This window comes from Oncorhynchus mykiss, chromosome 30, assembly GCF_057628025.1.
Source record: "Oncorhynchus mykiss isolate SJ-2025 chromosome 30, ASM5762802v1, whole genome shotgun sequence".
Classification (NCBI taxonomy): Eukaryota; Metazoa; Chordata; class Actinopteri; order Salmoniformes; family Salmonidae; genus Oncorhynchus; species Oncorhynchus mykiss.
Genome location: NC_143051.1, coordinates 26,338,045 through 26,353,740, shown reverse-complemented (window position 1 = coordinate 26,353,740; position 15,696 = coordinate 26,338,045). Strand labels below are relative to the sequence as shown.

Sequence of the window (15,696 nt, the reverse complement as noted above, 5' to 3'; positions counted from 1 at the left end):
AGTCCTGGCTCACAGTCAGCGTTCCAATTCATTCCAAAGGTGTACGGTGGGGTTGAGGTCAGGGCTCTGTTCAGGCCAGACAAGTTCTTCCACACCGATCCCGACAAAACATTTCTGTATGAACCTTGCTTTGTCCACGGGGACACTGTCATGCTGAAACAGGGAAGGGCCTTCACCAAACTGTTACTTCAAAGTTAGAAACATAGAATTGTCTGGAATGTCTTTGTATGGTGTAGCGTTCAGATTTCCCATCACAGGAACAAAGGGGCCTAGCCCGAACCATGAAAAACAGCCCCAGACCATTATTCCTCCTCCACAAAACTTTACAGTTGGGACTATGCATTCAGGCAGGTAGCATTCTCCTGGCATCCACCAAACCCATATTCGTCCTTCGGCCTGCCAGATGGTGAAGCGTGATTCATCACTCCAGAGAATGCGTTTCCACGGCGGTGGTGAGCTTTACACCACTCCAGCCGAAACTTTGAGTTGCGCATGGCAATCTTATGCTTATGTGCGGCTGCTCAGCCATGGAAACCCATTTCATGAAGCTCCCAGCTCCCAGTGGCAGTTTGGAACTTGGTAGTGAATTTTGCAACTGAGGACAGACAATTTTTACATGCTCTATAGCACTCAGTGGTCCCATTTTGTGAGCTTGTATGGCCTACCACTTCGCTGCTGAGCCGTTGTTGCTCCTAGACGTTTCCATTTCACAATAACAGGACTTACAGTTGACCGGGTCAACTCTAGCAGGGCAGATATTTTATGAACAGACTTGCTGGAAATGTAGCATCCTATGACGGTGCCATGTTGAAAGTCACTGAGCTCTTCAGTAAGGCCATTCTGCTGCTAATGTTTGTCTATGGAGATTGCATGGCTGTGTGCTCGACCTGTCAGCAACGGGTGGGGCTGAAATAGCAGAATCCACTAACTTGAAGGGGTGTCAACATACTTTTGTATATATAGTGTACATCCAGTACATATACAACATATTCCTGAAACCATTAGGAATGTGTAGACTGAGAAAGAAAGAAATCATACCAATGTTTCCATTTAAATGTTTTATTATTTGAAAAGGAAATACCCTGACCCTGGATATAGAAATGTACAGTAACCTGGGTGAAATAGATTCAAATACAGTTACTTCTTTTACAGATCAAACTACTATAAGATGTCGGTTGGTTTTTCAGGCACTTAGAATCACAAAAGTATTTTCTTCACGCAACACAAGAACTGAATTCTTTGGTCCTTACGTTTTTAAGGAAAAGGCCAGTTGAAACCACAGTCAGAACAGAATACAACTTCCTGGTTTCTTATTTACATTTCCTTTTATGGATCCAAATATACTTCAAGTCCCCTATCAAGACTGGGAAGCTGAAAAGTTCTTCCGTCACATTTCAACCATTCCACACACATCAAAATAGACCACCAGTCTTCATCGTACATATATCAAAAGAAGCCAACGCTTCAGAACAGAAAAGAACAAACATCATAACAACGGCTCAAATCAGATTTACAGCAGTATTCATTGATATAATTTAGTGGGATGGGTTGCAACTGAAGATTTGGCAAAAAGATACAATACAATTTTTCCTTTTTTTGATCCTCAGTGGACGTTGTCCTCAAGTCTCCCACAAGAAGCCATTTTGCTACAGGTGGACTGAGCAAAGCACTCTATCGAACTGCTCAGCTCACGTTACTATAAGACAGAGGGTGCATCTACAATGGCACCCTATTCCCTATATAGTTTCCTGGTAATAGGCTACCATTTGGGAAACTAGAAGCTTAAAAAAAAACATAGTCCCCTTACGCTTTACTGATCCTCCTCATTTAGCTACAAGGCAGCCATGTCCTTTGGTAAGAGTTACTATAAGAGCTACTCATGGGCGACTGGACCCTCGCTATGTAGTAGTTACTGAAGTTGACGTCTCTGACATAAGGCGCCGGCTGGTAGTAACAGGTGATGTTAGCCAGGGCCGGGATGGCGTTCTGCTCTGCCATGGCCCGTAGCGCCAGTGCCGAGATCAGTGCCAGTGTCTGGCGGCGCTCGTGTCCCATCAGGCAAACAGTGCTCTCGTCCACCACATGCCGCAGCGTCACCAGGCAGTCGTAGCGCTTGTCCTCCATGCCATTGAAGTGGTTCTGGAGATACGCCTCCAGCTTCCGCTGCTGCTCGCCAATGTCCGGGAAGTCGATGAAGAAGCGTGAGCACATATAGCGCTGCAGAAGCTTCATCTGAGCCTCTGAGTCCGGTTTAAATCCCCGCACTAGCAGGTGGCAGTACTTCAGCAGTCCTCCGCCCCGGATCTCCTCGGGGCTGCGCGTGGCTATGGTCCTGGTGCGGAGGTGTCCCAGGGCCTCCTGGAAGTCCCCGTACATGCTCTCTCCGACCACAGTGGGGTGGAAGCTCTCAGACATGGACATGGCCGTCTCTGAGCAGCGGTCGAACAGCAGCAGTGAGTCCAGGCCGATCTGGAACGAGTCCACGCTGAACTCAAACTGCCTTCGGAGGGATTCCACAAACTTCAGCTCCACATTCTTCCCCGTGTTGTTGGAGAGGGAGATCAGGCTCCAGCGGTCTGTGTCGTTGCATACCTTCACCAGCTTCTGGACGTAGGCCTCTTTGAGGGTCATGGGCGAGACACGGCTGAGCCCCGGAGGTAGGAAGTCCACCAGGCTGTCCAGGACCACGTCTTTGACCACACGAAAGGTCTTGTCATCAGTCAGGTTCAGGCCGAAGATGAGGTCCAAGTCCTTGTAGCCCAGGCCCGTGTCCTGGTGGAGCACATAACTGGCTGCTGAACCGTTCAGCTTCACATCTCGGACCACCACACCACGCTCCTGCAGTCGCGCCCGAACCACCTGCACAGGAGAGACAGAGACATGGGTGAGTGATCTGAGAGATACTATTAGAAAGACACTTTATTGTCGATTTTCTTTTCCAATCAAATACGTTTTTTAGTCATTTGTTTTCTTGCAATTGATCTGAGAAAGCAGGTCATTCCTGGAGGACCGAGTGTCTGCTGGTTTTGGGCATTTCCTTTCATTTTGTGTCCAACTAAGACCTAGACTACAGGTGAGGGAAGTTCCTACCTAATCAGTGGCCTTAATTGATCAATCAAGTATAAGCGAGGAGTGAAAACCTGCAGACAGCCCTCCATGGAATGAGTTTGACATCTGTGTGATAGAGAGATAACATGCCTCTGCAAGTCGAAACGTTGCTATAATGGTCACTGCCTCTTCTTTTGAAATGGTAATATTTCCATTTCAATCAAGGAATGGTTCACCTAGCTTTCAGCCAATGTTCGTAACAGTAAAGACAAAATACTAGCATACAATAATTTGTTGTGTGGATGAGAATAGAGAGGGACTCCATTATCCATTTGATATTTTAAGTAGAAATTGTGAACCAATATTGAATTTGAAAAGCCTGTTATATTAAATGAAGTTCCTTATACCAGACTGAGAAGTCAATAAATTATTTCTAAAAAAAGATTTCAACATTTTGACATGTCCCTTCATCAACCCCATGTCAGTTCTAGGAAGATTTCAACCCACTGAGTTTCACCAACATTGTTATTTTGTTGCTTTGACAAAGTCATTTCTGAAGGTGATTATTTGTTTCATGTGATTGGTGAGTCATTTCAAGGTCAGCTCCGTTAAGTGAACTTAACTATCATTTTAATATGGTGAAGCTACTCCTTTTTAAATATTTTTTTTCACAAGAAATATTGAACATCTTTTAGCTGGTTCTACTCTTTTGGGCAATCTTCTGGTATTTTGTGGTGGAAAACTGAGCGGGTGAGTACAACACGTCAAGCCTTTTACCTATAGATAGACAGGCTAGAAATGTTTTATCAATTTCATTTAGTTTTTGTGATGCTAGCATTCAATTGCCACTCCCAGTTGCAAACAACAAGCTTCCATTCCCCCTGTCATGAGGGGATTCATGGCTGATTTATGATGGAATTGGCAATCCTGTTACGGTCAACCCTGCTACTTTACTATTGTCATTTTTTAAATTGAACCTCTTGAGATGGGAAAACATGTTCCTGAACATGTGCTCATTATGACAAAATGATAAAATGAAGTGGAATCAAGTTACACTTCTTAATAGACACTGAATTGGTGGAATGACCCAAATAATGGCAATCCCTTGTCCTACACATAGTCTCTAGCTTGTAAAAAGCCCACAATACAGAGTTACTGTAGCTCAGCTGAATGAAGATCGGGTGGACCTAAAGTCCCCTTAGTTATGCATGGAGAATCAGAGATTTCTCTGTGGGACACAGCAAGCCAGGGCTTGTATTTTTGTCTCTAACTTCAGGAGGAACTCCAGCTGACCTGAAGATTATCTAGAAGAAAACGTACAAATCTGTGTGACGTAGCCAAATGGGGTTGGGTTGTGAACTTATAAAAACTCTGGTATGATTGTGCCAACACACTTGGAAAAGATATGGTTCACGAGCTTATTGGGTCACAGAACAGAACCGTCAGGGGTGGATCCTGGAGTTAAACTGCTGAACCTAAGAAAAGGCAGCTGAGATATTTCAAGCTTCCTGACTGTTACAGAACTCCAAAGAGGAAATCAAGAAACTGGGACAATCCTTAACAGGCATGACCATGGTTACCAAGTACACACACTTGGTATATTTATCCAGACACTGATCCAAGTTTTCAACCAGGTATCTAGTCTGTATACGTACACATTCGCACAATCCCTTCCAGGTCGGATCAAGTTCGCAAGTTAAGCCTAAGACAGACATTACAACAGAAGCTATCCACTTTCTCTACTATCAAAATACCTCTTTCATGCAGTTGTTGTCCACAACTTTGCTACAGTGCCAACATTTCATTAAAAAAATGATATCTGTATGAGTCACCACCCACAGTGAAATATGGTTTGAACCAGCTCAGGATAGGAATGTTTCCTGACCCACTGGACACAAACTGGTTGAATCAACGTTGTTTCCACCTCATTTCAATGAAATCACGTTGAACCAACGTGGAGTAGACGTTGAATTGGCATCTGTGCCCAAAGGGGAGCATGTACTTTTGTTTCGTAAAACACACGCACGCATGCACATACACCCACACGCATAGACACACTCACACACACAAAGCTGTGTCTTAGGAATTAGGTTATGTTGGCTTCACCACTATGCTAGGAAAGGAGAGTATCCTGCCAAGTCTCTGCTGCCTGACTTATGTAGCTAGATCCCCATTCATGAATTCAGGTAACTGCCTCCTGCCTACCAACCTAAAAACAGACACATTGAGACATGCATAATATGTGTGTTGGGCTCCTTCACTTCCCAAACTATTGCATCTTTTCAGGCCTTAATTGTAACCTCATTTAAAGAATGTTGATTTTCAAAGCCAGTCCTTTTTAGGGGTGGAAATAACAGAGAATTGATTTTTCCAATAAAAGCACTTTAAGGAGCCCTGCTGTGCACATCTGTGTTGTGTTCCAATGAGAAAAGCTATCCGTTTCTATTGGTAAACCTCTAGACAGATGATACCCTCTGGACAGATGGTCACTAATAAAAACATTCAGAATATTAAAAACATCCTGAATATTCTGTGAAAACCAGAATATATATGAATCAATTCCCATAGTCCTTGTGGAATAATCAACGTTGCATATATAGGAATTTACTGTATGGTTCAATGAATACAAATGAATATGTATGTCTATTGGAATTAGGTTGAACTAAGCTAAGAGCAGTATTAATTATACACTAAACCAAAATATAAAACAACATGTAAAGTGTTGGTCCCATGTTTCATGAGCTGAAATAAAAGATCCCAGAAATTCTCAAAATGCACAAAAAGCTTATTTCTCTCAAATTTTCTGCACAAATTTGTTACATCCCTGTTAGTGAGCATTTCTCCAAGATAATCCATCCACCTGACAGGTGTGGCATATCAAGAAGCTGATTAAACAGCATAATCATTACACAGGTGCACCTTGTGCTGGGGACAATAAAAGGCCACTCTAAAATGTGCAGTTTTGTCACACAACACATTGCCAGAGGTTTCTCAAGTTTTGAGGGAGCGTGCATTTGGCATGCTGACTGCAGGGATGTGCACCAGAGCTTTTGAAAGAGAATTGAATGTTCATTTCTCTACCATAAGCCGCCTCCAACCTCAGACCACTTGTATGGCATTGTGTAGGCGAGCGTTTTGCTTATGTCAACATTATGAACAGAGTACCCCATGGTGGCGGTGGATTTTTGGTATGGGCAGACATAAGCTACGGACCATGAACACAATGGCATTTTATCAATGGGAATTTGAGTGCACAGAAATACCGTGATGAGATCCTGAGGCCCATTGTTGTGCCATTCATCTGCCACCATCACCTCATGTTTCAGCATGAACATTTACAGTCCCATGTCGCAAGGATCTGTACACAATTCCTGGAAGCTGAAAATGTCCCAGTTCTTCCATGCATTCCATGCATACTCACCAGACATGTCAACCATTGAGCATGTTTGGGATGCTCTGGATCAACGTGTACGACAGCATGTTACAGTTCCCACTAATATCCAGCAACTTTGTGCAGCCATTGAAGAGGAGTGGGACAACATTCCACAGTCCACAATCAACAGCTTGATCAACTCTATGTAAAGGAGGTGTGTCGCGCTGCATGACGAAAATGGTAGTCACACCAGATTCAGACTGGTTTTCTGATCTACGCCCCTACTTTTTTAAAAAGGTATCTGTGACCAACAGATGCATATCCCAGTCACGTGAAATCCATAGATTAGTGCCTAAATTAATGTATTTCAATTGACTGATTTCCTTAACTGTAACTCAGTCAAATATTTTGAATTGTTGCATGTTGCATTTATATTTTTCTTTATATTTTTGTTGTTTATTTTTATATTCAGTATAATAAATAGTAAGAACTGCCTTACTAAATATAGGGTTGGGCAGAGGGTACCAACCCATGATGAGACCATTCAGATAGTCATACATGCTGCTAGCCTGAAACAAATGATGAGGAGGATGTATTTTCCTTATATGGGCTGTTTTATATTTGACTGAGTACAAGGACAAGTAGGTCTAACTGAATGGAATAGGTCAACCTGAAAGACCCCCTTATAATGTCTTAAAACACAAAAGGGTCTCCCAAAATAAGAAGTAACCCCCTTCTTCCACCTCCTCTCCAAAAGTAGGCCATTCCATTCCTGCATTACGCAACAAGCACCTGGTGAAGTTGAGCGGAACATTTCCTCTCGACATCGAGCAGGAGTAGTAGACTTGTAAAAAAGCCACAAACTGACCAGACGGTGGCGTTGACAATGTCTTGGCGAGGCGTTACATACGGTCTCTTTGCATTCCTACTCCAGTCTGGAGGGTTTCCTCTAGAATTTAATTGACCTCAGTCTGGCAGTAGCCTAAATAGCACCCTGTTCCCTATGTAGTGCACTACTTTTGACTAGAGCGCCATGGTAAAAAGTAGTGCACTATATAGGGAATAGGGTGCCATTTGGAACTGAACTGAATGTGTTATATTATTTCAGTGAGAAAACAGTCTCAGAAACAGCCGTTAGCCAGCTAAACCCCATGGTCCTCTAAACTCCAGTTAGAACACTGCCTGGCCTGGACAGAGAGTCACAGAAAGACCCAGCCAAGCCAAGTATATGGCATCAGTAAATTAATGAGATGTTTAGTAGTCTATGACCCTGGCATCCGGTCCAGTCAGCCCAGAAGGCAAGCAAAGACAGCCCAGTCATATTATACTCAGTCAGTATGATAACAGGAACAGATTATGGGTTTTTCCTCAGAGTTGAATGAGTTGCCTTGCTGTGGGTGGTCACGGCACCTGAACCAGCCATTAAACTAGACTAGAAATGGTACAGCATTCATTCATAAAACTAGACTGGTGATACAGTATTCATTCAATAAATTAGACTGATGATACAGTATTCATTCATAAATCTAGACTGGTATTAGTATTTATTATCATAAAACTATCCTGGTGATACAGTATTTATAATCATAAAACTAGACTGTTGATACAGTATTTATTACCATAAAACTAGACTGTTGATACAGCATTTATTGTCATAAAACTAGACTATTGATACAGTATTTGTTATCATAAAACTAGACTGTTGATACAGTATTTATTACCATAAAACTAGACTGTTGATACAGTATTTATTATCATAAAACTACACTGGTGATACACTATTTATTTTCATAAAACTAGACTATATATACAGTATTTATTATCATAAAACTACACTGGTGATACACTACTTATTTTCATAAAACTACACTAGTGACACAGTATTTATTATCCTAAAACTAGGCCGATAATACAGTATCTATTATCATAAAACTAGGCTGATGATACAGTATTTATTATCATATAACTAGAATGATGATACAGTATGTTATCATAAAAGTAGACTGATGATACAGTATTTTATCATAAAAGTAGACTGATGATACAGTATTTTATCATACAAGTAGACTGATGATACAGTATTTACTATCATAAAACTAGAATGATGATACAGTGTTTATTATCATAAAACTAGACTGGTGATACAGAATTATTTATCATATAACTAGAATGATGATACAGTATTTATTATCATAAAACTAGAATGATGATACAGTGTTTATTATCATAAAACTAGACTGGTGATACAGAATTATTTATCATATATCTAGAATGATGATACAGTATTTATTATCATAAAACTAGAATGATGATACAGTGTTTATTATCATAAAACTAGACTGGTGATACAGTATATATTATCATACAACTAGAATAGTCCAGATTCGAAAACTACTTAATTAAAGAGACTGCATTCTAAAGGAAGAGAGAGAGAGTGAGAGTGAGAGAGTGGGAGAGAGAGAGAGAGAGAGAGATTTGAAGAAGAGAGAGAGAGAAAGAGAGAGAGAGAGAGAGATTTGAAGAAGAAAAACTAGTCAGGCATACCATTTCATTTTATGGGCCAATGTTGAGTTCAGCTGGCATTTCACCACAATTGCCTCCTTGAAAGCCAGAAACAGGAAAGCACACGCCTATATGTAGAGGTCTAACAGAGCTATACACTGTAATGTAAGACCAAACTATGTTCATGGAGACGTTTGGTGTCATTGTGTCAATCAGTCTCACCCACAATAGACCGAAAGAGGAGTTGGCTTACAATCTGGCAGGGCCCACAACAGAACCAGGTGACTGGGATAGTATTGTGGTGTGTGTGTGAGTGTGTGAGTGCTTTGGGTCTACTCTTACCACACTGACACCATGCCAACCTTGTCAAGAGTCCTGACCCACCTAGGCCCCTGTTACTGGTGTGACCAACTAGCTAATCTAGTTTCCTTATCCTGCCCCAGAAATGGAAGCCATCGCCCCCACCCAGGAAAGAAGAGCTCACTTCAAGTAAGCTCACTATGGTGAAATGAGAGCAGGAACAAAACAAAAACATAGGAAAACATCTGCCTCAGGCTTTGCCCTACTGTGTTCTACTCTATTCTAGAATCTACACCCTGAATTTGATATGAGCAAACCTGGAAAAAGTGTGTTCCCTTTCCTTGACTGGCCAAGCCAAGTAAAACAGATTAGCACCCATAGCTCTACTTCCACCCTTCCGCCCTACTGTTAACATGAAGTAATATCTGATCTGATCTGACACACTAATAAACATTCAACGTCTGGATATGTAATCTCGGCTGTATAACACCACTGGGTAGGCTGGGTAGTGTGTATGTGTGTGTGTATGTGTGTCACAGGAGGTTGCTAAGAGGAGGACGGCTCATAATAATATCCGGAACGGAGGAAATGGAATGGCATCAAACACATGGAAACCGTGTTTTTGATGTACAGTACCAGTAAAAAGTTTGGACCCACCTACTCATTCAAGGGTTTTTCTTTATTTGTACTATTTTCAACATTGTTTAATGATAGTAAAGACAATCAAAACTCTGAAATAACACATATCATCACATAGAATCATGTAGTAACCAAAAAAAGTGTTAAAAAAATTGAAATATATTTTATATTTGAAATTCTTCAAAGTAGCCACCCTTTGCCTTGATGACAGCTTTGCACAATCTAGGAATTCTCTCAACCAGCTTCACCTGGAATGCTTTTACAGGAGGTCTTATAGGAGTTCCCACATATGCTGAGCACTTGTTGGCTGGCTTTCCTTCACTCTGCCGTCCAACTCATCCCTAATCATCTCAATTGGGTTGAGGTCGGGTGATTGTGAAGGCTAGATCATCTGATACAGCACTCCATCACTCTCCTTCGTGGTCGAATAGCCCTTACACAGCCTGGAGGTGTGTTGGGTCATTGTCCTGTTGAAAAACAAATCACAGTCCCACTAAGCACAGAATGCTGTGGAAGCCATGCTGGTTGTGTGCCTGGAATTCTAAATAAATCACAGACAGTGCCACCAGCAAAGCACCCCCACACCTCCTCTTCCATGTGTCACAGTGGGAACTACACATGTGGAGTTCATCCGTTCACCTACTCTGCGTCTCACAAAGACACAGCGGTTGGAACCAAAAATCTCAAATTTGGACTCATCAGACTAAAGGACGGATTTCCACCGGTCTAATGTCCATTGCTCATGTCTCTTTTTGTTATTGTTGTCTTTTAGTAGTGGTTTCTTTGCAGCAATTCAACCATGAAGGTCTGATTCACACAATCTACTCTGAACAGTTGATGTTGAGATGTGTCTGTGAAACATTTATTTGGGTTGCAATTTCTGAGGCTTGTAACTAATGAACTTATCCTCTGCAGCAGAGGTAACTCTGGGTCTTCCTTTCCTGTGGTGGTCCTCATGAGAGCCAGTTTCACGCTTGATGGTTTTTGCGACTGCACTTCAAGAAACTTTCAAAGTTCTTGAAATTTTCCGGATTGATGGACCTTCATGCCTTGAAGTAATAATGGAATTATTTGGACTTGATCTTTTACCAAATAGGGCTATCTTTTGTATGTCGCCTCTACCTTGTACAACACACAACTGATTGGCTCAAATACAAATTACCTTTAACATTTAAAAAAAATTAAATAAATTTACCCCCTTTTCTCCTCAATTTTGTGGTATCCAATTGTTAGTAATTACTATCTTGTCTCATCGCTACAACTCCTGTACGGGCTCGGAAGAAGGTCAAAAGCCATGCGTCCTCCGAAACACAACCCAACCAAGCTGCACTGCTTCTTAACACAACGCGCATCCAACCCGGAAGCCAGCCGCACCAATGTGTCGGAGGAAACACAGTGCACCTGGTGACCGTGGTGCGCCCGGCCCGCCACAGGAGTCGCTGGTACGCGATGAGACAAGCCCTCCCTAACCCGGACGACGCTAGGCCAATTGTGCGTCGCCCCACGGACCTGGGACAGAGCCTGGGCGCAAACCCATAGTCTCTGGTGGCACAGCTAGCGCTGCGATGCAGTACCCTAGACCACTGCACCACCCGGGAGGCCCCCACAAATTAACTTTTGACAAGGCACACCTGCTAATTAATTTAAATGCATTCCAGGTAACTACCTCATGAAGCTGGTTGAGAGAATGCCAAGAATGTGCAAAGCTGTCATCATGGCAAAGGGTGGCTGCTATGAAGAATCTCAAATATAAAATCTTTTTAGACTTGTTTAACACTTTTTTGGTTACAACATGATTCCTTATGTGTTATTTTATAGTTTTGATGTGTTTGCTATTATTCTACAATGTGTGTGTATGTGTGTGTGTGGAGGCCTATTGTGAAGTTCCTCAGGACTGTCAACCCATTGTGGGCTTATCTACCCACAATCCACTGCACTAAATCAGCAACAGTGACACTTCTCTTTTACACCTCCCACGGCGCCCGCACACACACACACACAACAATATGGAGCCACACCATAAATAGATGTTATCTAGATGACAGTTTTTCAATAAACACCCCCTATTGAGAGCCCTGTGGAACACCTCGAAGAACACATATTTCTGGCCGCAAGGGGAAAAAACATTATGGTCCTGGGTTGGATCAGTTGGTTTTCCAGGCAGGAGAGAGAGAGGAAGGGAACACGTCACTGAAGATATGTACTATTGCTTACTGCCAGTGGTATGGGACCTGATGGCCAGCCAGAGCCTACTGGGGACTCTTCCAGCCTGGGTGTTTTCTACTGGAACAACATGGATACAGCATACATCCTCACATAGGTCTGACCTACAAATACAGACCACAGGCCTACATTTCATTAATGAAAGCTACACGAGACAAGAGGAAACTTTTCCATTCTCAATTTCTCTATACTCTGCCCAATTGTAATTCAATATACAGTACCTTACTTTCTCTCCCTCTGTGTAAAAGTTGTATCGTTTTGTAGACCAATGAAATGACTCTGGTCGCAGAAGGATTGGAATGAGAAAGTGGAAAATGTCAGTTAAAGCATTAGATCATCTGCTCCTTGAGATCTCCTCCTGTCTGTTAAAGTGAATGTAAATAACAGGATTCAGGAGTCATGATTCAATGCAATGGGTGGATTTTCAAATATAGGCTAACAAGGCACCCCAGTATATTTCCAATACCTTTAGTAGACTATTGAAAAAATACAGTGTATGAGCATGCCAAAAGGACGGGCACAGAAGCATATTCACAGATGGTATCTGACCTGATTTTGAAGAATATTGGAGCTTTTTATCCTCATCCACGGCACTGAAAAATGTGCTATTATTATGCTATTACATAAATACGACATGGTTAGACTTGGAATGTTCCCAAAATACACCGCCTTCCTGGCTCTACTTACTTCTCAAATTCAACTGTACAGTGCGTATGCGTGTGTAGCCTATGTGCGTTAAAGTGTGCAAGCGTGCGTGCATGCGAGCGAGCGTGTTTAAAAAAAATCTTTCACACACATTCCCGAGTTGGCTATTCATTCACTAAAGCAATTTATGATGAGACTGAATGAAATAAATATTGAACTATTTAAAAAAAGAAGAAGGAAAATAACAGTTAGGCTATATGTGATGAGTTTTGAAGTAGGCTAGAGAAAAGCATCGTCCCTCATTATCGGACTGATTGTGGTCCAGAACTCCCCAGACCAAAGCCGTTATCTCACCTGGACTATCTGCCGAGGCTGTACGGAAAGCGTCGGGAAGTTTCCGCGTCCGTGAATAGGGACGCTCTCTCCGAGGATGGAGTCCAACCTCTGCACCTGCTCCCAAGACAACACACACAACCGCCGACTCTGCTCCGACTCATCCCCGAAGGACATGATGGGACGGGGAAAGGTAGTAAAATCTTCGGTAGTGTTGGTGGATGTAGGCTATTATGGACAGTACCAAAGCAATTCCCAAAATAGGTGTTTCTTTTGAAGTTGGAATGAAACTTGAAATCTTCAATAAATCATACAAAATCGCCCTAGTTGCGTTTCTCAGATGTCACTTAGAACATACGTTTCAAAACAATCTAGGCTAAAGGTCCGAGAGTTCTGCACATATAAAACATAGATCGGTAAACTAAACCGTTTGTCATCTCCAAAACTCTCCTGCGCTGTGACTGTGAAACACTTCTAACTGTAATCCAGTTGGAAGCATATTGACGGGTTTAAAGAAAATGGGATTAACATAAACGTCCTGATTGGTTGTGCGGGAGGTTTATGAATACCTCAACATACAGAAGACTACAAGAGGCCATGCGCACACACCCACTTCCCTTGCGTCAGTAGAGGCTAGTCTGCTGCTTTCATAGGATACTTCATAGGATACCACATTGGAGCTGACATAATACCCATTACACTTAGTGTTCAAACAGGGAAATGGTTCCAATCGTTTTCCACAATTCATTCTTCCCATAGGGGATTTTAGAAACACTTAAAATAAGGGCTGTGTTTCCTATGGGTTTACCCTGGCATGACGTTTTGATAACCATGTAAATCTCTCTCCTACAATGTGACTTTTATCAATATATTTGTCTCTATTTACTCTTAGATTCAAAAAGGCTATTTAGCATCAAAGTAGACATCATGCAAAACTACAAATCCCTGAATTGTCCATTCAAATAAATGTAGCCAAATGATTCATTACTATATTTAGCTAACATTAGATAGTTAATCCATAGATTCTTACCTTTGCCTCAATTCGTCAGTCTCGTCCAGATCAACGTGGCCTTTGTAGTTATTTATGATAGCCACATGAGCAGCTAATTAACGTTTCATTTGTTGGGGGTAAATACAGGTGAGTATATTGACAAATGTCACCTTGTCCTAGAGAAATTGACATGTTTATCAAAACGTCACACCAGGGTAAAAGATTAGAAGTATTTGTTCCTGTTACAGTGTAATCTGTATCTCCATTATGTCTTTATTGGTAACCTATCATTCACACTTTTCAAAACTGCCCTGACCAGCCATCAACCTCACACTCTACAGTATAATTCAGTGGTTCTCAAACTTTTTGGATCCGGGGACCTTTTGTGATAGTAAATTAATCAAGGACCCATCATCAGAACTTGAGTTTGTTAAAGGAGTTTTACTATGACTTTGGCAGTGCATGGACTGATGAACCAAGTCTCAGGCCCTCGGAAGGAACATTGTAGCCCTTTCCTGCAGTCAAATGATGTAGTGGCCTCATGGGTTGAATGTTAATGATATTTTTCATCATTTTATAATTTCATAAACATTGTTTTTTTAAAAGCCACAGAAAATCAGGTGTTTCTATATCAAAATGTTTTGTTATAATACAATCTTCTGTGATGTATATAAAGTGTAATATTGGGATGTAAACTCAAAATGTAGTACATTTTAAGCCCATAACCATGTGTGTGAGGTGTATACTTTTGTTGCAAAGTAGATTTGTTTAACGGGCTAGGGTCCTTTTTTCTGAATTTCCGCCTGACTGACGTTCCCAAAGTAAACTACCTGTTACTCAGGCCCAGAAGCCAGGATATGCATATAATTGGTACCATTGGGTAGAAAACACTTTTAAGTTTGTAGAAATTTAAAATAATGTGTGAGACTATAACACAATAGATATGGTAGGTGACGATCCAAAGAAAAAACACCCAGAATATTTCTTTTTTGAGAGCCTACGCTCTTCCAATGGAAAGTGTAGGGTCATATCCAAATCCAGCTTCCAGATTGCAATTCCTATGTCTTCCACTAGATGTCAACAGTCTTTGTTCAAGGTTTCAGGCTTGTTTCTTCCCAAACGAGGAAGAATTGTGAGTTTTAGTACTGGGAGTCAGAGTTGGAAATCAGTTTGTGCGAACACGACAAAGAGGACGCGCACCTGATAATTTTACTTTCCTATTGAACATACTTCTTTCCGTATGAAATATTATGGTTTAATTACATTTTAGGGTACCTGAGGATTTAATAGAAACGTATTTTGACTTGTTTTAACAAAGTGTAGCGGTAGCTTTTTGGATTCCTTTTTTTTTCCTTTTTTTGGACTACTCAAATCGATGGCGCCAACTATAATGACTTTTTGGGATGTAAAGAAGGATTTTATCTAACAAAACAACCATGCATGTTGTAGCTGGGAACCTTTGGATTGCAAGTCAGAGGAAGATCTTCAAAGAGTAAGTGAATATTTAATCGCTATTTGTGATTTTATGAAGCCTGATTGAAAAATATTTTGATTTGGGGCACCATCCTCAAACAATCGCATGGCATGTTTTCACTGTAAAGCCTACTGTAAAACGGACAATGCAGTTAGATGAACAAGACTT

At 41.5% G+C, this 15,696-nt stretch overlaps 1 protein-coding gene across 1 annotated transcript; it reads right to left on the bottom strand.

The window, feature by feature from the left end:
* Nucleotides 1–1,043: 1,043 nt before the first annotated feature.
* Nucleotides 1,044–14,559, bottom strand: LOC110488183 (terminal nucleotidyltransferase 5A). The gene is made up of 2 exons (XM_021560283.3): nt 13,085–14,559; nt 1,044–2,859 (listed from the first exon to the last, which is right to left on the bottom strand). Exons 1-2 carry the CDS (start codon nt 13,238–13,240, stop codon nt 1,828–1,830), a joined length of 1,188 nt encoding a protein of 395 aa, XP_021415958.1. The 5' UTR covers nt 13,241–14,559; the 3' UTR covers nt 1,044–1,827.
* Nucleotides 14,560–15,696: the final 1,137 nt, after the last annotated feature.

Bases quoted from the DNA above. Each gene is read 5' to 3' on its own strand.
- LOC110488183 (XM_021560283.3), bottom strand. From the start codon at position 13,240: ATGTCCTTCGGGGATGAGTCGGAGCAGAGTCGGCGGTTGTGTGTGTTG. The intron at 2,860-13,084 runs GTGAGATAACGG...TCTCCTGTGCAG, and splicing joins AGCCTCGGCAGATAGTCCAG to GTGGTTCGGGCGCGACTGCA.